The sequence below is a fragment of the Brachyhypopomus gauderio genome, chromosome 1 (assembly GCF_052324685.1).
Source record: "Brachyhypopomus gauderio isolate BG-103 chromosome 1, BGAUD_0.2, whole genome shotgun sequence".
In the NCBI taxonomy this organism is placed as follows: domain Eukaryota; kingdom Metazoa; phylum Chordata; class Actinopteri; order Gymnotiformes; family Hypopomidae; genus Brachyhypopomus; species Brachyhypopomus gauderio.
Genome location: NC_135211.1, coordinates 48,163,820 through 48,186,659, shown reverse-complemented (window position 1 = coordinate 48,186,659; position 22,840 = coordinate 48,163,820). Strand labels below are relative to the sequence as shown.

The following is a 22,840-nucleotide window of genomic DNA, read 5'->3' as shown; positions in this document are numbered from 1 at the left end:
AATGACAATAAAGATATTCTGATTCTGATGCACTTAGCTGCGTCTTCGCCATAAACGGTTATTTATTGAGAAACACCCTTTCGTTTTCACCGTCAGTCTGGAGTCAATCGGTTTACTGTGTTGGATAAGGTCTCATACCAACATAAGGCCCACTGACACTACTGTTAAGAGTCACAGCCAAAACCACCTACAACTATACCTACACCTGTACTCCTAGCCTACAGGGAAAGTGCACTTATGGCCTTTTTTGGATGCGCGTACCTACGAGATGCAGGTCGCATACAAACCCCCTCGCCCTGTGATCTGGGCTCCGGAGTGACACATCTTTCTCATTAGTCCACTCTCGCCACCGCAGGGGTGAACACCAACACGAAGACTGTATTAAAATCACACGCAGGACTCGACTGAGCTCGGAGCGGAAGGCAGAGGGCGAAACAATAGCAACAGAGATCGCAAAAAATAACACATAAAACGCTGGATGTCGTTAAAACGGAGAAGTGGAGTGTATCGTTGGACTCCCACGGCTGCATATCGTAGAAATGTGGCACCGCCAGAGTCTTTTCAGCGCGCGCTGGTTGTTTCGCGGGCGATGACGACACGTAACGGAAAAAAACGTTAATAACGACGGAAGCGCCAAGCGTGACAGGAATTCCGTTAAACTTAGTGTAAATGAGTGGAAACTACAGGGCATAACTACATTGTCATACATTTTTATAACGACAAAATAAAAAATAATCTGGTCATAGGGACCGTATTTAGCCCCTTGCCTGCGACATTCCTGTCGTATCCGGTCACGGCTTCAGACTACTGTAACTGGCAACAGTACGGTCAGAAAGCTCCTCAAGAAAGTGTCGTTCGCCCACGTTTCCTTAAAAAACATTAAATGGCCAAGTTTGTAATGTTATGACATTGATTCAGTGTTTTAGGAAACTGGTTAGCTTGCAAGTCCCGAAGCACCGAAAGCGTCTTCGTGTTTCTTTATCAAATAGTTGCAGGGAAAGCGCGCCGATTGATTTGTGTGGGAGAGCAAAGCCAATCGAAATATCTGGAGCTTGTGGGTGAAGTTAGGCTCCGTTAACCGAGACTTTTTCCGTGATGGCATTCACACACATTTCAAGGTGACTCACGAATCTCACGCGCTCAGCTACACACATCCAAACACCATTTGATAGTATTTTTAACACGTCTGACTGAATTTATGTGTGTGTATGTGTGACCAATCATCGGTTAGTCATTGGTCCAGTGTTGTGTAAAGCCACTAACAAATTAGGGCTCGCTTTACTGGAGCTGGTGATGTAAGTAGTTGTAGACCAGTGGGGTTTTTAGCGTGTGTGTCACAAGAAAAAAGGGGCTTAGAGACTTGTTGCAGGACAACACTCACCAAAGATCAGAGGGAAACACACACATACACACACAGAGAGCTCTCTCCATCTCTTCTCTCATTCTCCTCATGGCTCGGTGTTGGGCACAGCAGCTTTGGAGTGCTCACTTTGGAAGGTACATCCATCCTTTCCTCCACAGCTCCTTGCTGCTGTGCCTCATCTGCCTGCCTGCGGAGCCTCTTCCCTGGGATGGGGACACCAGTGGCGGCCCTGGGCAGGTAAGGTCCCGGGGCTCCTCCTAAAGACTGATGTTTATGATTCATGTTGTTAAAGTTCCACTTTTCTTGGTAACTATTGTCACGTACTGATCTTTACACTGGCATGTATTATGTTGTAAACAAGAATGTTTTTTTCTTACATCAGTAATACTACTTTATCATTTTTATCTCATTTATCTCTTGTGTTAATGAGATTAAATTAATTGCAAAGTGGCGTGGTTGATATGTAGTGGAATAGAGAGGGCAATATAGGAAGAATTGCTCGTGAGACTCATTTGAATGTGTGTTCCGTGACTCTTTTGAGTGTGTTCCGTGACTCTTTTGAGTGTGTTCCGTGACTCCTTTGAATGTGTGTTCCGTGACACTTTTGAGTGTGTTCCGTGACACTTTTGAGTGTGTTCCGTGACTCTTTTGAGTGTGTTCCGTGACTCCTTTGAATGTGTGTTCCGTGACTCCTTTGAGTGTGTTCCGTGACTCTTTTGAGTGTGTTCCGTGACTCCTTTGAATGTGTGTTCCGTGACTCCTTTGAGTGTGTTCCGTGACACTTTTGAGTGTGTTCCGTGACACTTTTGAGTGTGTTCCGTGACTCCTTTGAGTGTGTTCCATGACTTTTATTCCATTTGCTTGTTCACTCATATAAGCATTGATTAGGGGAGAAAGGTATTGCAACACTAAAAATTGTGTCTGTGTGTGTGTGAGAGAGAAAGAGAGAGTGAATTATATCATTGTTTTTTTTTTTCCCAGAAGCATTTTGTTTGATATAAAACACAGTGTGTTTCTCCCTGTGAGTGTGTGATGGGACATCATGGGAGGGAAACAAGGAGAATGTGTTTGTGCTTACTGGACTCACTGTGTGTGTGTGTGTGTGTGTGTGTCCGTGTCCAAACTTGACTGCATGTTAATCGCAGTATTGTGTTGTTTATAGAAGGATTAATATCCTGAATGATGGATTTATGAATTTTGAAAGCAGGAACAGAGGCATTCCAGTAAACCTACATGTGAAAGTGTAGAGTTGTTGGAACTATATTACAACACTTCTCTCTCTCTCTCTCTCTCTCTCTCTCACTCCTCTCCCTCTCTCTGTCCTTTTCTCCCTCTCCCTCTCTCTCTGTCCCTCTCTTCCTCACTCCCCTTCTCCTTCTCTCCTTTTCTCCCTTTCTCCCTCTCTTTCTCTCCTTTCTCTCTCTCTGTCCTTCTCTCCCCAGTATTCTTGTATTCTTTCATACATTATTGTATTTTTATGTTTGTTTCCATTAATCCACGATTTATCCACTATATATTTATTATTTAGACGCTTACCGTGTTTCATTAGTTCTGTACCAATAATTCTGTAAATGCTGATTCAAATTTGGAAAGACTAATCATTCTAGAAATACTGTTTTATTGGATTCTATTTTTAAAATCAAGCAAACACACACACACACACACACACACATACATTGTTAGAGAGAGAGTGGAGTGAAAGCTTCCCAGATAAACAGAGAAAGTGTTGGGCGCAGCAGCACTGGGGTACAAAAGGGGAAGTGGAACCAACTGTTTGACTGGATGCCCAGCACAGATGCCAAAGAAATTATTAGAGTCTTAGGTGACCGCTGCAGAGCTCTGTCTTAAATACACTGGGAATCCCTGCCGTGTGTGTGTGTGTGTGTGTGTGTGTGTGTGTGTGTGTGTGCTCCCATTACCCGGTGGCGCCACTACTGGCGTTGGTGCGTTTGTTTCGATTTCGTTAATTGTGTTTATGTGGGGCAGGCGTGCTCACGGGACCTGGAGGACGTGTGCGGCGTGTGTGCGGGGAACGGCAGCTCGTGTGAGCTCGTGAGTGGGACGGTGTCTCATCCGGTCCTCCCGACTGGCTACTATAAAATCCTGAATGTCCCGCGTGGAGCTCGGCGAATCAAAATCCTGGAGACACGGAAGAGCAGGAACTACCTGGGTAATTAAAGTGTGCTCCCCCTTCACTGTTGGAGTTGTTAGCTTTAATTCTGAGGGTTCTCGTTCTCTCTCTCTCTCTCTCTCTCTCTCTCTCTCTCTCTCTCTCAGCTCTCAGGACTCATAGTGGTGAATCAGTGATAAACGGTGCCTGGGTGATTGACAGGCCAGGACAGATCCATGCGGCCGGGACCATCCTGACATACAAACGGCCCAATGAGATTCGCAGCAGAGCTGGAGAGTCCATCACAGCTCCGGGACCAACCAATCAGGAGCTCGATCTCTATGTGAGGGACCCATTATGACATCAACTAGGAAAGGACAACCATGTTATGGGCAAATGTATAGACCTCACTTTGACGATCTAGTCTAGGAGGGTGTTGGTATTACTGTCTGATTAAATCCAGTGAAGATCCACCAAGGCCTGTGTTAAAATAAGAAAAACCACTGAACAAAGCATGTTTTCAGGTCAACATTTCCTGAGATGTTGAGAATGTTTGTGGAATGTTTCTCTCTAATGTTTTGCGTTTCAGGTGATCTTTCAACAGCCTGATATAAGTGTATATTACGAATATGTTCTGCGCAAAGACCAAACTTCCACTCTCTCAGGAACCCTGCCCCTGAGTATGTACGCACTCTCTCTCTCTCTTTCTCTCTCTCTCTCTCTCTCTCTCTCTCTCCCTCTCTCTCACACACACACACATACACACACACACACAAGCTCACGAAATTGCATTGTGTAATCCACAGGAGGGCTGTTTGTGAGGAATACATGAAAGGTTCAATTGGAGCAGACTCATGTACTTTACTCAGTTCTGCACAATAAACTTTATAGAGTAACTTCCCTAATGAAAAACAATGATACAATGAAATATGAAGGACAGAATCATCATTATTTAATGAACTTGTTTATAATCAAGAAGTTATTTACCTCTCTCTCTCTCTCCCTCTCTCACTCTCTCTCTCCCTCCCTCCCTCCCTCCCTATCTCTGTCCCTCCCCCCTCCCTCTCGCTCTCTCTCACTCACTCTCTCCCTCTCTCTCTCCCTCCCTCCCTCTTTCTCTATCTCTGTCTCCCCCCCCATCTCTCTCTCTCAGTAGAGAGGCGGGGTAATGGCGTGACTGGAGTCCACCCTAATCAGGTGCTCTCTGACCCCACAACCCCTCAACCGCTTCCTCCCTACAGTTGGGTTGCCATGACAACCACACCATGCAGTGCGACCTGTGGGACAGGTAAGCGGTAACAGTCATGGGCAGTCATGGCCTGGCGGTTAGGGAACTGGTCTTGTGATCGGAGGGTCGTGGGTTCGATTCCCAGACCTAAGGCCATGACTGAGTAAAAATCACAATTGACAAAATATGGCACATTTGATTTCATTTCATTAGTAACCTTAAATCACTGTGTGTGTGAGGTTCTCGGGATTATGTGTGCACAGTGTGTTGTTGTGTTGTTTCTCTCCTGCATTCAGTATGTTTACCATAAATAGTACACAGGAACGTTGTGTAGGTCCAATCAGCATGAACTTCAGACACACACACACACACACACACGGAGGTTTGGAGGTTTGGTCCTGTAGTAGCAGCGCATTACGTCCACTGAAGTAAACAGCTTTCCCTTCTCCTCTGCGTGTGTGTGTGTGTGTGTGTGTGTGTGTGTGTGTGTGTGTGTTAGGTAGACATCAGGTGTTGTTCAGCTGTGTGGAGACAGCCACTCACACAACTGTGCCAGAAGACCTTTGTAACCACACCCCTCGCCCCGCCCCTAAAGAACAGGACTGCCAATCACCGATTTGCCCAGCATTGTGAGTGCAACCCAGTAACCACGACAATGTGTGTGTGTGTGTGTGTGTGTGTGTGTGTATGTGTATATATGTGTGTGTGTGTATGTATATGTGTGTATATATGTGTGTGTGTGTGTGTGTGTGTGTGTGTGTGTGTGTAGTTGGGATGTGGGAGAGTGTGTATCGTAGCTTGTGGCTCGTAGGTATGCTACAGCTCCATAAGCTCACTCTGATGCATCACAGAAAATGTGGATGTCTCTCGAGATAGAGCCTTGGTCCATCTTTCCACTGGTGTAACATCTAGGCAGAGAGATGCGTCCAAGCTCTTCCGGTAAGTGAGGGTCATCCCACTCTCGACTCCTATCCCACAAGCGTTGCACCAGTATTCTGGCTCGAGTGGTGTAGGGAACTAAGTACCCAAGAGGGTCATATTGGCTCGCTAGCACCTTATAGATATTCTGCATAGTAACAACTGAACAACCTACGGCTCATATCTTATAGGAAAGCATGTCCAATTGACAGTTCCAATGCATTCCCAGAGTGGACTCCTCTACCTCCCCCTGTCGCTGACTGAGCAATAATTCACTACTATCTGACCTAAGTTCGGTGGGAAGATGACTTATAGTAGTGAAATCATTACTTGCCCATTGCCTCAGCTGGAATCCTCCTTCTCCTAGGGTGCGCTGGAGTCTGTCAACGGTCTCTCTGGCAGTATGTCCACAGCTGAAGCTCTGCAAGTAGTTGTCTACATAGAAAGACTGTGATACCAACCGCCTAAGGTCTCCAGGCTGATCTCGTTCCCCGGTGTGTTTCTGCAGTGCAAAACACCGTGCAACAATGACTGCAAGTTGTCCCGAATGGGAGCACCTGCCATTCATAGACACTGGGCGATGTGTCTCTCTTCAGATATCTCCACAGAAATCTAAGCAGTGCTCTATCTCTTGGGAGCATACGAACTTGATGGAACATTCCCCGTATGTCACTACTAACCCCTATGGAATGCTCACGGAAGCGAAGAAGAACAGACAATAAGGAAGGACTCAAAGTGGGACCTGGCAACAGGCACTCATTCAGGTTCTGACCTCTATAAGAAAATGAGCACTTGAAGACCACCCTGTTCTTTCCGTTGTGCTGCACTATATGGTGGGGTATAAGCTTGTCACGATACTAAGAATTACAACTTCGATACAATACTTAAAAAAATATTGAAATTCGATACCATTTTCGATACCAAACGAAAGTTGTTGAGCGGGGGGTGGTGAACGTAAAATGGACACAGGAGGGTCCAACCTAATCTTGTCCTGACCGCTGCTGGTCCTCCCCACGGGCCCAAGCGGACAGGCTCAACTGGGGTTACGAGGTGAGGACAGTCTGAGCCAATCAACAGCACAGGATGTACCTTATGCAGAGGTTGCAATGGCAGCTCCTTCAGATACCTATACTTCCTTTTGAGCGACACGACAGGATGTGTAAGCTCCGCTAAACCCAATAATTCTGCTGTGAAGGCACTCTGGATCCTGTATAACTTGCTTGGCTCAGCAACAGGTGACACCGTGAACGACACTGCCGCCCCGTGAATCACCTCTAAACTTTGTCTCACAGTCCGTAGAGCTAGATCTTCCCTTGGTCCATTCAGACCCAGTTGTTGAACTGCCTCATGGAGAATAATAGTTTGCTCTGATCCGTCATCCAATACAGCATAGGCCTCCATGGAGCGATCTCCGTTTCGGATTAGAACTTTAATCACTTTCAGCAACACTTTTCGACTGTAGGTGGGCCGGTCTACATAGAGAATGTCACTAGTGGAGCTAGTGAGGCAGGACTGCTGTGCTGTACTCTTCTCCTCCTTCCTCTCCCCCCTGTCATTCACCTCATGTAGCACAAGTAAATGCCGCTTATTGCATTTTTGGCAAGGGGCCTTCAATGTGCAGTGAACTGCATGGTGACCTCGACCACATCTGCAACATCTATTGTTGCTCGTAATCCAACTCTCCTTCTGATCCTTTGTCAGCTGCTGGAAGTTACCACAGCCACTCAAGAAGTGGTGGTCATTGTCGCAATATGGACCATAGCATTTCCTCTTGTCCTTGCTCTCAATTGCTGTGGGAGAGCTGACTTCCAGGGACCTCCCTGATCCATGGAATATTGCAGTACCTTTCTCTAGATGCCTGTAATCTCTGTGTTGCTCTTTAAACCCTTTCTTGATCTCTTCCTTTGTCCAGGACGTAAAGCGCGACCCATCCTCTTGAATCTGAAGCTCATAGTCCAGCCATTCTGCTAAATCTAGCAGAGTAGGGATTTGCACTCCGTAAGGATGAATGTACCTCCTAAAGCTTGACCTAAGATCATGAGGTAGCTTGCTCATAAGCCTAGTGAAGTGGGAAGCGCATTCCAGCTCTACTTGCCCTTTAACATCCAGTTGCTCCAACATACCTACAAGTGAGCGAACCCTGAGGGCAAACATACGAAACGACTTGACGTCTCTTGACTTCGAATATCTGGGCCATCCATCATGTCTGAAATATGCTGTAAAGCTAGCTGATGAGGTTGCCCATACATTTTATTAAGTGCCCGTATGGTATGGGTAAATGGAGAGCGAGAATTGCTGTATGAATCAGCGACTAGTAGAGCTTCCTCCAGCTTGAGGTGATCTGTGAGGATCTGGAACTTAAACTGTTCTGTGGCGTCATCCAACATTCTCCAAAGCAATCCGCAATCTAGAAAACTCTCTGGGATCTGAAGATGTTAGCTTAGGTATAGTCGGAGTAGGCCCTCTATATATGCTATCGTGCTTATGGGGAGGATCGAATGAACTAGCTTGATGCTCATCTTGGAAATGAGAGCTATAGCCTGGAACAGCCGGTGAGAGAAATGAAGATTGTCTAGGTGTCTCACCTTCCTGGCATAGAAGACGGGTTCTGTGTCTACCCAGTTCAACTGCTGCATGAACTACAAATCTAGTCTCAACCCTAACCGGTAGTCTTCTCCTTGGAGCAGGCACTGGTCGATGTGATTCGGCTTCCTCCGCCACTTGATGGCTCGGTGTGGGGGAAGTAGATGGGGGCTCTGATTGGACCCCAATAACCAACACTAGCCTTTGGAAGTCTTCTCTTAACCTTCTTCTCTTAACCTTCTCCCTTTTCATCTCCTGTATGGCTGACAGAAGTGCAGGCAACACACTTGAGCGCTGAGCTGATGTGTGGTGATAGTCACTATCTAGTTCCGTCCACGTACTGGGCGGAACAGGCTTGACTAGACTGCCCTGTAACTTCTCTATATCCTCTCGTCTCTCCACCCATTTATCAGAGAGGAGCCACTCACCGGGATTGGAGGCTTGGCTGATTGGAGAAGAACACTGTGAGATCTGGTCGATATCTGATAGGACTATCTGGTATCATGGTAATCATAATCCGACATATAATCTCCCAAGCGTGTAGGGAGGCACGTCTTTCTACGCGGTCTAATCTGTGGACGGTTGGTCTCAGGTTGCGACATCTCCAATGTAGCAATTCACTATCCGGCACGAAGGACCAAATGTTGGAGAGTTATCTCCCTTAAAGGATTTGACCAATCCTGGCGATTCGTGAAAGTGTTGAACCATTACAAAGGATCCCCGAGACCATTAACAATTAAAGGAGTTCCGATCCTGGGTGCGTATTTGCGTCTTTATTAGATGTTGGCAAATCTGTGTGGTTCTGCAATGAAAGTTTGTATAAACCAGTGGGGAACCGTCAGGGCCCTCTACGCCCTCTCTGAGGGCCTAGAATATTCTTAAAACATAAATATATATAATTTATCCAATTTTTAAAAATCTACTTACAGTTTGACAATCGACATCTAAACAATTATAAAAATATAAGCAAAAAAATTATTCAACCTTGTCTATTCAATCTGTGTAGGAAGGTGAGGGGTTAAGTGGAAGCCTGTGAGCCTGTGTCTCCCCCTATCAGGACTGTGATGCCCGCTGTTCGTTTACAGAGGGCCTGGCAGTTATAATTCAGCGCAATACCAGTTTCAAATGACAGTAAAATTGACCAATCATATCTTCTCTCTTAGTGGGCGGGCTTAACTGTATGATAATTTCCGCCCGCTGTGGCGATGCTAGCTGTCGTTAGCACCACCGCTAGCTAGTTTCGATTCATCCCTTTGACGTCCTCGTGCACGTTGTTTACATATTCCGCTTCCGAGAACCACGGAGCTGTGAACCTTATTTTGTTTGGAAACTTATTTTGCTTAAGAAGTTATCTAGTACAGATATTATTGTTTATTGCGTTTCTAAAGCTGTACTGTCGTCTCAGTTTTTTATTTATTTATTGCAGTTAATTAGGAAAGGAAACACATTTTTTCGGGGTGGGGGGTGGGGGGATGGTAGCGGGCCCAGGTTTAATGGTCACGGTTCGCTACTGGTATAAACATATAATAATCAATAGCTATAACCCACAACGTAATCGCTTAACACTCTAAACATACAAGTACAACTGCGCTACAGGAAAATTAACCACATGCTACCAGAGCGAGTGTCACATGAACACCTCGTGCACGTATCATGCTCTATATTCATGCCGTGAAGCAATTCTCATTAACTCAAAACGTACTTAACACGAATATACATCGTAATACACACAACATACAGTTGTGATCAAATTTATTCAACCCCCAATGCTGCGAAGGGTTTTATGGAATTCAGTGCACATTTGTAATTGTGTTCATAATGAAATCTTACAAGGACTTGTTAAAGAACTAAATGCAACTAAGATAGCATAAATTTTTTTTTGTCATAAAGTATTAAATGGCCTTTTTGTGATTTCTTCATTGACACAATTATTCAACCCCTTTACGACTACCACTCCTAAGAACAGAGGTTCATTCCAGTGTTTTCCATCAGGTATTGAAAACATCTGTGGATGTCAACGAGCAGCAATCAAGCATGATAAGCACCAATTAGGCAGATTTAAAAGGACTGTGATACTCAGCTCCTTCTAGACATCTACTGGTGTGTTTCCAAGCATGGTGAAGGCAAGAGAATGGTCCCAGAAGACAAGAGAAGAGGTTATTGCTCTTTACAAGAATGGCAATGGATATAAAAAGATTGCGAAGTTGTTAAATATTCCAAGAGACACTATCGGAAGTATCATTCGCAAGTTCAAGTTAAAGGGCACAGAGGAAACGTTACCAGGTCGTGGCAGAAAGAAGATCCTGACCGCGACTGCTGTGCGCTACCTGAAGCGTAATGTGGAGAAAAATCCCCGCGTGACTGCTAAGGAACTGAAAAAAGACCTGTCAGATGTGGGCACTGAAGTTTCAGCTCAGACAATAAGGCGCGCACTGCATAACGAAGACCTCCATGCCAGAACGCCCAGACGCACCCCCTTGCTGACTCCAAAGAACAAGAAAAGTCGACTGCAGTATGCCAAAAGTCATGTGGACAAGCCACAAAGGTTTTGGAACAGTGTACTGTGGTCAGATGAAACTAAATTAGAACTGTTTGGGCCAGCGCTATGTTTGGAGAAGGAAGAACCAGGCTTATGAACAAAAGAACACCTTGCCTACTGTGAAGCATGGCGGGGGGTCAATTATGCTTTGGGGCTGTTTTGCTTCTAATGGTACAGGAAAGCTTCAACGTGTGCAGGGTACCATGAATTCCCTTCAGTACCAGGAGATCTTGGAGGAAAATGTGATGGAGTCAGTCACAAACTTGCGGCTTGGGAGACGTTGGACCTTCCAACAGGACAATGATCCGAAGCACACATCCAAGTCCACTAGTGCATGGTTGAACATGAAAGGCTGGAACATTCTAGAGTGGCCATCGCAATCACCAGACTTAAATCCAATTGAGAACCTCTGGTGGGACCTAAAGAAGGCAGTTGCAGTGCGCAAGCCTAAGAATGTGACTGAACTGGAGGCTTTTGCCCATGAAGAATGGGCTAAGATACCCATAGGTCGCTGCAAGACACTTGTGTCAAGCTATGCTTCACGCTTGAAAGCTGTCATAACTGGAAAAGGATGTTGTACTAAGTACTAAAAAATAATGTCACTAGGGGGTTGAATAAAACTGATAATGATGTGAGCACAGTAAAGACATTTGTGGTTATTCCATCATAAATATTATGTTATGTTTGTCTAATTTATAAGTGCCTCTTTGATATAATTGTAAATAAGATGACTGAAATGATCAAAATCAATGTCAAACTGGCCAAAACACTTTATTTCAGTGGGGGTTGAATAAATTTGATCACAACTGTACATGGTAATACCCATAATAGAACAATATCCCATTAATAATCACAATTAACAGTCGTATTATGGCAAAATTACACTCTCAATTACTGCTATAACATACGGATACAAAATGCAACATATTACACGAATATAACAACTGAACTTAGACTTACTGTTGATCCACGCACACAGATCAACCCGAAGAATAAAGCTACTCCTTGAAACTCGGTTTGTCACCCAAAATCTCCTTATACTGTCCGTCCTCCAAGTTCGGCTTTGCTCAAAGTTTACTCCGCTCCGCCAGACTCCTCCCGCACAGTCCTCTACGAGCAGCAGGGCAAACCAACTCGAGAAACACACAGGGGTTATATATATATACACACAGTGGGGAAAATAGGAAAATAAGTATTTAGTCAGTCACCAATTGTGCAAGTTCTCCCACTTAAAAAGATGAGAGAGGCCTGTAATTGACATCATAGGTAGACCTCAACTATGAGAGACAAAATGTGAAAAAAAAATTGAGAAAATCATTTTGACTTTTAAAGAATTTATTTGCAAATAATGGTGGAAAATAAGTATTTGGTCAATAACAAAAATTCATCTCAATACTTTGTTGTATATCCTCTGTTGGCAATGACAGAGGTCAAACGTTTTCTGTAAGTCTTCACAAGGTTGGCACACACTGTTGCTGGTATGTTGGCCCATTCCTCCATGCAGATCTCCTCACGTTTCATCTTCATTGCCCTTGCTGATGGAAGGAGGTTTGTACCCAAAATCTCACAATACATGGCCCCATTCATTCTTTCATGTACACGGACCAGTCGTCCTGGTCCCTTTGCAGAGAAACAGCCCCAAAGCATGATGTTGCCACCCCCATGCTTGACAGTTGGTATGGTGTTCTTTGGATGCAACTCAGTATTCACTGTCCTCCAAACACGACGAGTTGTGTTTTTACCAAATAGTTCTACATTGGTTTCATCTGACCATATGACATTCTCCCAATACTCTTCTGGAACATCCAAATGCTCTCTAGCAAACTTCAGACGTGCCTGGATATGGACTGGCTTAAGCAGGGGGACACGTCTGGCACTGCAAGATCTGAGTCCCTGGCGTCGTAGTGTGTTGCTGATGGTAGCCTTTGTAACGTTGGTCCCAGCTTTCTGCAGGTCATTCACTAGATCCCCCCTTGTGGTTCTGGGATTTTTCCTCACCGTTCTTGTGATCATTTTGACCCTACGGCCTGAGATCTTGCGTGGAGCCCCAGATTGAGGGAGATTAGTAGTGGTCTTGTAGGTCTTCCATTTTCTGATTATTGCTCCCACAGTAGATTTCTTCACACCAAGCTGCTTGCCTATTGCAGATTCAGTCTTCCCAGCCTACAATTCGGTTTCTGGTGTCCTCCAACAGCTCTTTCGTCTTCACCATAGTGGAGTTTGGAGTGTGACTGTTTGAGGTTGTGGGCAGGTGTCTTTTATACTGTTAACGACTTCAAATAGGTGCCATTAATACAGGTAATGAGTGGGGGAAAGAGGAGCCTCTTAAAAAAGAAGTTACAGGTCTGTGACATCCAGAAATCTTGCTTGTTTGTAGGTGACCAAATACTTATTTTCCACCATTATTTGCAAATAAATTCTTTAAAAGTCAGACAAAATTATTTTCTCAATTTTTTTCACATTTTGTCTCTTACTGTGCGTTCACACCGAAAGCGACGAGAGCGACACGGCGACCGGAAGTCATTCATTTTCAATGAGAGTGAGCGACGCGGCGCGGCGCGACGCGAAGTGAGCGATTCGAGCGACGCGAACAAGTTGAGCTTGGCTCAACTTTATGCAAATGAGCAGTGACGCGCGGCGGCGACTACCAATCAGAAAGTATGTTTGCACCCTCCTCCGAAACCGCACCTCTGACTTTGGTTCCTACTGATTATTTGTTCCGATTGCAAAATGGAGGAGAGATTAATAGTGGCTGTCTCTGGATGTCCCGCACTTTACGATGTTTATTTTTGGAGGGAATACTGTTAATTTGTTAAAAAACATCTGCAATAAATTAGCGTATACCCTATTATTGGTTATGATTTTTTAAATTCCTGTTTGATCTTCGGGTCTGGGTTAAAAAGTAAAAAAAATACATAAACATTTTAGGTTTATATACTATATGTGTTTTATACACACACTATGTTTTATACACGCACTCCTTTATAATCGTGTGTCCTTTAATCAATAGATTAAAATAAATATTGCGTCCTGCTTTAAAAACGTGATTTGCATATCTGTCACGTGCTGCATGCAGGCGTGATGTTGGACACGCCCCCACGCGACGCGCTGCTGGCGACTCAGCGACGGAGAGCGATTTTATCACTTTCGGTGTGAACGTACAGTCATAGTTGAGGTCTACCTATGATGTCAATTACAGGCCTTTCTCATCTTTTTAAGTGGGAGAACTTGCACAATTGGTGACTGACTAAATACTTATTTTCCCCACTGTATATATATATATATATATATATATATATATATATATATATATATATATATATATATATATGGGTGTGTGTGTGTGTGTGTGCAGTTGGGATGTGGGGGAGTGGTCTGAGTGCAGTAGGAACTGTGGTGCCGGCGTCCAGCATCGGCAGGTGCTTTGCCGCCAGACCCGTGGGCGTCACGGCAACAGCACGGTCACCGTGGCAATGGACCTGTGTAAGGACACGGAGATGCCAGAGACAACGGCCCACTGCCAACTGAAGATATGCAGCGAGTGGCAGGTCCACTCAGAGTGGACTCAGGTGTGTGTGTGTGTGTGTGTGTGTGTGTGTGTGTGTGTGTGTGTGTATGTGTGTGTGTGTGTAAAACATTTGAATTCACATATTCCATCCTCCTCCCCCAGTGTGCGGTGCCGTGTGGTGTGGGTCAGCGCTGGAGGGAGGTGGTGTGTGTGGACGCTCTGGGGGACGTGGTCCCCGATGACGACTGCAACCTGCAGCTCCGACCAGCACACCTGCTGAACTGTGACATGGGGGCCTGCACTCGGGCCTGGTTCTCCTCCCCCTGGAGTGACAGGGTGTGTGTGGTACTCTACAGAGTTTGACAGTGAATTGTGTGTATATGTTCACACTGCTCTTTAGAGTTTATGATCCATGGTTTAGTGTGTGTGTGTGTCTGTGTGTGTGTGTGTGTGTGTGTGTGTGTGTGCAGTGCTCTGCAGATTGTGGAGAGGGCAAGCGTAGTCGCTCAGTGGTGTGTTTGATGAATCATGCTGGTTCACTCCCATTGGACGGCTGTAATGATGTCAGACCAGAGGAACTCATGGCCTGTAACCTTGGTGCCTGTACAGAGAGACTGGAGTGGTACACAGGGCCCTGGGGACAGGTACACATACACACACACACACCACATACTCACACACACACCACATACTCACACCACATACACACACCACACACACACACACACACCACATACACACACTCACAGCACATGCACACACACTCACACCACATACACACACACCACATACACACACACACACTCACATCACATTCACACTCACACCACATACACACACTCACACTCACACCACATACACACTCACAGCACATACACACACACACACACATACACACACACACACACACACACACACACACACACACACACCACATACACACACACTCCCACCATATACACACACACACCACATATATATACACACACACACACTCACACCACATACACATTCACACACACCACATACACACACACACACACAAACACACACTCGCACCACACACACCACATACACACACAAACACGCACTCACACCACATACACACACACACTCACACCACATACACACACACACACCACATACACACACACACACCACATACACACACACTCACGCCACATACATAAACACCACATACACGCACACACAAACCACATTACCTTCAGTAATATGTGTGTGTGTTTCACAGTGCTCGTCAGAGTGTGGCAAGGGTAGCCAAAGTCGGGGTGTGGTCTGTCTGCACTATAGCAACAGCCAATTGGAAGTCACTTCTGACACAAACTGCTCTCATCTGCCACGCCCCCCAGATTTCCAGTCATGTCACCTGAAGAACTGCAGCCCGCAGTGGTATATAACTGACTGGAGTCCAGTATGTCACACACTCACACACACACACACACACACACACACACACACACACACACACACACACACACACACACACACACTGGTACAGTCTGACTGCTGTTCTTCCCTCTGTGTGTCAGTGTTCCCGTTCCTGCGGTGGCGGTTATAGGGTCAGAGAGGTGCGTTGCTTGGGTGATGACCTGAGCCCCAGCCAGGACTGTGACCTTGCTCTGACCCCTGCAAGACGAGACGAGTGCAACGTGCACATCTGCGTCCCAGAGATTGGTAACAAAATAAACTAATCCTGCACAATCCTCACTTCATGTAATCTGTCTGGCGCAGACTACACTCACTGGTATATGAGTATATAACTCACTGGCGTGTGTGTGTGTGTGTGTATATATATATATATATATATATATATATATATATATATATATATATATGGTATATATATATATATATATATATGGTTACTCTAATCTTACCACTTTTTTCAGTAACGAGTAATATAACGAGTTACTATTTCCAGTCCAGTAATCAGATTAAAGTTACTTATCCAAGTAACTGTGCGTTACTATTTTAATTTTCCTTAGTAAAAATATATATTTTTGCTTTCTTCTTGGCTCAGTTATACTTTTGCGTCCAACCGTAGCGTTCGACTCCGCACGGTGCGCGCGAACCTGTGAGAGTGCGAGCGCGTTCACGTCATTCTGTGTAGTCTTTTCCATAACGATATGTGGTAATGTAAAGAAAAACCCCTAAAAAAAATTTACCTGACCAATTTTAATGTTGCATTGTGTTCCAGGTTTGAAAAGTGCTGGAATTTTGACTAACGTACTTAAAAAATGCTTGATATTGTAATGTATTTCGTTTCACAACAAATAGCTGTCTGACTGAATAGTTCGCTTGTATTACATTTACGAATATATTTACAAATAATATGGCGCAGCAACACAAATCAGCACAGGTGAGGCTGTAAACTAGGATTGGGTGCATTATATGACAAGGCGACAAAACTTTTGTCTTGCCAAAATCTGACCTTTCTGTGTTCATTAAATAATAAATATTTCTGCAGTGAAGCAAATTTATTTTCGTAAATTAAATCTCATTTGGGAGGATTTCAGATTTCATATGAGTCATTTCTAAAACCAATCGATGAATTTAAAGTCAGGTTATAAGCTTTTGTTTCCACAACATGGATAAGCGACAGAACTTATGTCATGGACTGTATGGGTATATAACTCACTAGTGTGTGTATATATATGGGTATATAACTCACTGGTATATTAGGGTATATATAACTCACTGGTGTGTGTATGTATATATATATATATATATATATATATATATATATATATATATATATATATATATATATATATATATATATATATTAGACTTTTAACGCATTAATTTCAATTAATTAATTACAGGGAAAATAACGAACTAAAAAAATTAACGCATTTTAATGCATTTAACGCATGAGACACTTTTGCACTGTGGAATGTTTCTCAGTGCACGAGTTCCAGGCATACAGATTATATGGACGCACAATAAGATAAGCATTATGGAAATGACTGAAGAGGCTACGCTGGTGGATGGGAAATTTAAATATAAGAAACTTCCAGATGGAAGTACAAACAAAAATAGTGTTATTTGCACTTTATGCAGGAAGGAGTTCACTTATCACAGGAGCACTTCCACCCTTCATTACAACCTTAACGTAAAACATGTTGGGGCTAACGCGCAGGTCAGTAATGATAACTTAGCTGCTAAATGTATTCCTAGTACGAGCAAACAGTGTCGCCAGTCAACACTCGACCACATGTCGGGGTTCAAATTAAGAAACAAAATGTCAAAGTCCACGTCAGACAAATTGACCAATTCACTGGCGAGATGGATTGCTGTGGACTGTAGACCGCACTCTGTGGTTGAAGGCTTAATTAAGACGCGGCAAGTATAAACGCCTCCGCTGTTTGCGGAGGTTTGCACGAGGTGGGCAGAGTCACGCGCTACGGTCACTCGTGAAAGTATAATCCAGGCTTTACAAGAAGTGCTGCAAATTGCATCAGCTGATGCAAGTTACGAACTGCCGTTCAGAAAGACAATGTTGAAGAAAATCCAGCAGCTGTACAGTCCCACCAGGATTTCGCAGGCCTTTTTTGTGATTGTTGTGGGCTAAAATGTTTGATGTTGCGGGTGTTTTTCAAAAAAATTGCAATGCAAGTTGCGGTGTTGTCACGGTGACAGCTCTGGACCCTTCCCTGTGGGCGTGCCGCTACGTTGTCTGCGTGTCGTTATGTCCATGTTTGTACTTCCGTGGGTGTGGGTTGTTTGTGAGCGTGTTCGTTTGTTACACCTGTGCCTTGTGGGTCTGTGTAATTCACTTATTTAATGTGCGTTCGCGCGGTGTCGTGTGCTCGTCTTTGTCTAAAGTTCATGCCTGTGCAAGCCTCCGCATTTGCGTGCTTGCACCGTCTGTGCTGGGCTTTGCGTTTTTTGTATTAAATGTTCTGTGTGCACCAAAAGACGCTCGTCGTGTCTCCTCCTTGCTCCAACACGCCAGCGTCACAGGTGTGTTTTTGCTTTTTTGTGATTACATTGCAAAAGGGAGTAAATGTTTGGTTTCCTCTATTTAGTAGTCCATTTTAATTATCTATTTACCTATTTATTTACCCATGTATTTATTGTCCATTTATTTATTTATTTATTTGGATCTCCCTATGGGTATTATGCTTATTATCCTGTGTTTTACCCCTGGTTTTAACACTTCAAGCAATGATTTTATTTGTGTGTGTGTGTGTATGTGGTGTATATCAACAAAACATTTTATAAATGAATATAAATAATTATATTATTGGATTATACTTTCGCGAGTGACCGTAGCGCGCGACTCCACACAACTCGCGGAGGCGTTTATACTTGGCGATCGATCGTGATATAATACTTTATTTGTGTCCATTTACAACCCCCCTCCGCTAACAATTTACACTCGCCACCCCCCCCAAACCCCCACCAACCCCCCTTCCCCCCTGGCAACAATTTAAACTCGCCGCCATAGTGGCACAATCATTGTCTAGACATGTTATAGTTGGCACTATAACCCCTCTCAAGTTTTTGTATGCCCCGCCCCCTGAAACACAGGTCTTGGGACAGAGAATGCACAATGATCCCTCTCACTTTCTTGAAATGATCCCTCCAGTTTACCCCTGCTTTCATGTAGTGTACCGGGATACTGCTTTTCCCGATCTTTTGCCGTTATTTTCGTCGGCAAGTGTGAAATGTTCACCTCGCTCATGCTGCTTTCAGTCGGCTCCTCTTGAACGTATACACGGAAGTAAGGCAGGAGTTTGTCGACGTCACATCAAGATGACATCAGTGATTGGTCAAATTTGCGGGAAAGTTGCGGTGATTGGCTGAAGTTGCAACACCGCCCTGAATTCGCGGGGTTTGCTTGAATTTGCGTTGAAGTTGCAAATTGCAACATCGCGAAATTCTGGAGGGTCTGGCTGTATGACGAGAAAAGGGAAGTAAAACTTAAAAAGGGAAGTCTTGTTGTGACAGCTTATATTATAGATCAGTGGTTCCCAAACTTTTTCTGCCGTGCCCCCCTTTAGTAGATGAGAATATTTTTGCGCCCCCCCATATTGACACATGTGCACATGTTTTACTTCCAAGCTCCACGCCCCCCCTGCAATAGCTCTGCGCCCCCCACTTTGGGAACCACTCACTGTAAAAAATTGCTGTTAATTTACAGCAGAATTCCAACAGTATTAACCTGTTATTTTTGAAAACAGCACTCTACTGTTAATACAAACAGAAAATTGGAAATTTACTGTTCTTTAACAGGACTATAAATTTACAAGGAAAATCTGACAGTAAACTACTGTATACTTCATATACAGGAAGTTGCTGTAAACTGATAAGCATTGTGGGTATCTTTGCTGTAATTCGAGCGCCCCCTTTTGAGCATTTCCTAATTACAGTAATTAACTGTAATTAGCAATGGCTGCTGGGAGATTAGAAAATCCTGAGTTTTTTCCCTATTTTTTCTACTTGCTTGAGTGTTTTAGCAGTTGTAACACTGCATTGTGGTGCAAGTCACATCGTGGACCTGAAAACCTAATCTAAGTTTTTAGCTAACCGTACGAAGCTAACAAAAAATATTAGAAAAATACTTAGGCTAGAATTTTATATATATATATATTGTGACCGGAGGGTCGTGGGTTCGATTCCCAGACCTTAGGCCATGACTGAGGTGCCCCTGAGCAAGGCCCTTAACCCGCAATTGCTCACTTGTATAAAAATGAGATTAAAATGTAAGTTGCTCTGGATAAGGGCGTCTGCCAAATGCCATAAATATAAACCTAGCCATTGATGGTTAAGGGTCTTGTTCAGGGGCCCAGCAGTGGCAGCTAGGAGGAGGGGGGGATTCGAACTCAGGACCTTTGGATTGCAACACCAACGTCTTAACCACTGAGTTACCGCTGCCCTTTGAGCTGTTGTTTTTGTATACAGAGTTCTGTTAGCTGTAACAGAAATTAACAGTAAATTGCTGTAGGTTTAAAAAATACAGTAATATTGTGTAGATTGTGTTTACAGTATTATGCTGTAATTGTAATTACAGTATCCGTACTGTAAAAATAGGGTATAATACTGGTGAAACTGCTGCCAGTAAATTACTGTAATTTTACATGGAATTTTTTTACAGTGCTGTTATAGATGATGAATGGAAGATCCAGTCATTTGCTTTGAGCATGCAAACATTCCCGAACAACATCGCAGCCACAACACTTCGCCCAGACATGGTGTTGATGTCAACATCCAGCAGGCAGGTGGTGCTCCTCGAGCTAACAGTTCCCTGGGAGGATAGAATGGAGGAAGCCCAGGAGAGGAAGAGAGCAAAATATACCGAGTTTGTGGCTGAGTCCCGAAGGAATGGGTGGAAAGCCCGCTGCGAGCCAATTGAGGTGGGCTGCAGGGGCTTTGCAGGCAGATCCCTACACTGTGTCCTTGGACTCCTAGGGATTCGCGGACTGCATAGGCGGAGAGCCACCAAGAACATCTTGGAAGGAGCTGAGAAGGCTTCACCGTGGCTCTGGTTGAAGAGGGGGGAGGCGTGGCGTAGTGCGCTACCTGGGCACAAGTTGGGGGACTGACCGGCTGGGTTGCCCAAGTGAGGGGGTATGACTAAGACCTGAAACACCCAATGATCTCGGGAGAGTCACTGAAGATGTGTCCAGGTTGCACCACCAGGTGTATCAAATGTCTAACTGGTGCATATGGGTATATAACTCACTGGTATATATATATGGGTATTTAACTCACTGATATATATGGGTATATAACTCAAAGGTGTATATGGGTATATAACTCATTGGTGTATATGGGTATATAACTCACTCGAAAATATATATACCGTCACTGACCACCAGAGGGAGCCTGCGAGGCTATCAATCCTAATGAGCCTCACCTGGTGGTCAGGCGTTATAGAGCCTGGGACATCGGACTTGCGTTGTTGAGTCTTTGTTCTGTGTTCTGACATTCAAACCAGCCGGTAATTTCAGTTACTCGACTCTACTCGAGTTCTTCCTTTCTTCCCCGAGTTGTTTTTCCCATGTTTGATCTCCCTCAAGTTGTCCCTGGTGTTGTCTTATGCAAAAATCTAAAGGGAGAATCTTTGCTCTTTTGTTTTCTGCTTACGGATCTTTTGGTTGGGAAATTAGTCTGTTCTTAAGTTGATCCTTCCTCCGCGTTTGAGAGCCAGTTTTCCCCTGAGGTCCTTTGTTTCTTTTTCCCCACAACAATAGGAAGTGAAGGTTTTATTTCTCTCTGTTTTTCATCTTTAATTTGGGGCAGTCATGGGCAGTCATGGCCTGGTGGTTAGGGAACTGGTCTTGTGACCGGAGGGTCGTGGGTTCGATTCCCAGACCTGAGGCCATGACTGAGGTGCCCCTGAGCAAGGCCCTTAACCCTCAATTGCTCACTTGTATAAAAATGAGATAAAAATGTAAGTCGCTCTGGATAAGGGCGTCTGCCAAATGCCATAAATGTAAATGTAAAAATGTAAATTTGCACTCTGTGGCCTAGTGGTAGAGTGTTGCCTTGTGAAAGTAACAACCTTGGTTCAAGTCCCAGTTTCAACTGACTTGTTTATTTTTCAACTTCCGATTGGCTTTTAAGTTCAGCACTTGGGTCCTACTACTAACATAAGCACCTGTGGTGGTTTACCCATTTTGGACTCTGCTGTATCACCTAAGATGGCCAGGGCCTGCATTAGTTATGGCAGTTATGAGTCCAGAATGTTGTTTTTTTTAATGGTTTTTAAGATTCAAGTGTCCAGGACGCTATGGTATTTATTCTGAGAGTTCAGAATGTTAGTGTTTAATCAATGTGATATTTAATATTACTGATTAGAAATATTTCTCTCTCTTTCTCTAGATCGGTCCTGTATGGACATGTATTTTAACTGTGAGCTGGTGTTGCGAGCGCGTCTGTGTGTGTATTCCTACTACCTCACCGCCTGCTGTGCCTCCTGCTCCCGCGTCTCCCACGGTTACGTGCTCAGGTGAGGACGTCTTTGTGTCCAGCAGCGAAGGAGGAGAATCCGTCATCAGCAAATATGTAAAGCATTCACACACTAAACCCAGTGGGCACAGCGCCTCCTGTGGCCAGATCCAGAAGACGTAACCTCGGTTTTCTGCTTGATCAACCAAAGCGCACTAGCACACAAGGGACAAAAAACATCTACGCAGTCCACTGAACACCAGTGGAGAATAAAGACCTCCATCCGCACCCCCATCTGGACATTTGCGAGCCCTGCTAACTGCCCTCATGCCACACTGAGATTGCTGTGTGGAAAATGTACCTGAAACCTTGGGTATTCAATTAGACTTCAGCGGGAACATGGCACAATAATCAGATATGATTTGACTTGACATTTGTTTTGACAGGTTGCCCTTTTTAATCTGCTGAGGTCTGGTTCTCCCACGATGGCCGAGGATGGTTAGATCTGTCCTGTCATTGTGCACCATGCACACAAACTCACAGACAAAAAGTCTCTTCTATAGTTCCTCAATTTATACCATACGTTGTGTAAATATACTGTGTATTATTTCTTGAGTAGCGTTCTCAAAGACTGTATATTGTAGAGTAACACTGCATTGTGGAGTTCTTAG

At 44.3% G+C, this 22,840-nt stretch overlaps 1 protein-coding gene across 2 annotated transcripts; it reads left to right on the top strand.

Annotated features, from left to right (window-relative positions):
- Positions 1–283: 283 nt before the first annotated feature.
- On the top strand, positions 284–22,788 carry adamtsl7 (ADAMTS-like 7). 2 transcript variants are annotated; one of them, XM_077017541.1, is made up of 13 exons: positions 285–1,600; positions 3,350–3,533; positions 3,641–3,816; positions 4,063–4,153; positions 4,627–4,761; positions 5,201–5,330; positions 14,097–14,310; positions 14,412–14,585; positions 14,720–14,893; positions 15,502–15,681; positions 15,800–15,944; positions 22,104–22,230; positions 22,616–22,788. In XM_077017541.1, exons 1-13 carry the CDS (start codon positions 1,451–1,453, stop codon positions 22,635–22,637), a joined length of 1,902 nt encoding a protein of 633 aa, XP_076873656.1. In that variant the 5' UTR covers positions 285–1,450; the 3' UTR covers positions 22,638–22,788. The 2 variants fall into 2 exon arrangements, with proteins under 2 accessions (XP_076873663.1, XP_076873656.1); XM_077017548.1 differs by lacking the exons at positions 22,104–22,230; positions 22,616–22,788 and adding an exon at positions 20,374–20,871 and having other exon boundaries at positions 284–1,600.
- Positions 22,789–22,840: the final 52 nt, after the last annotated feature.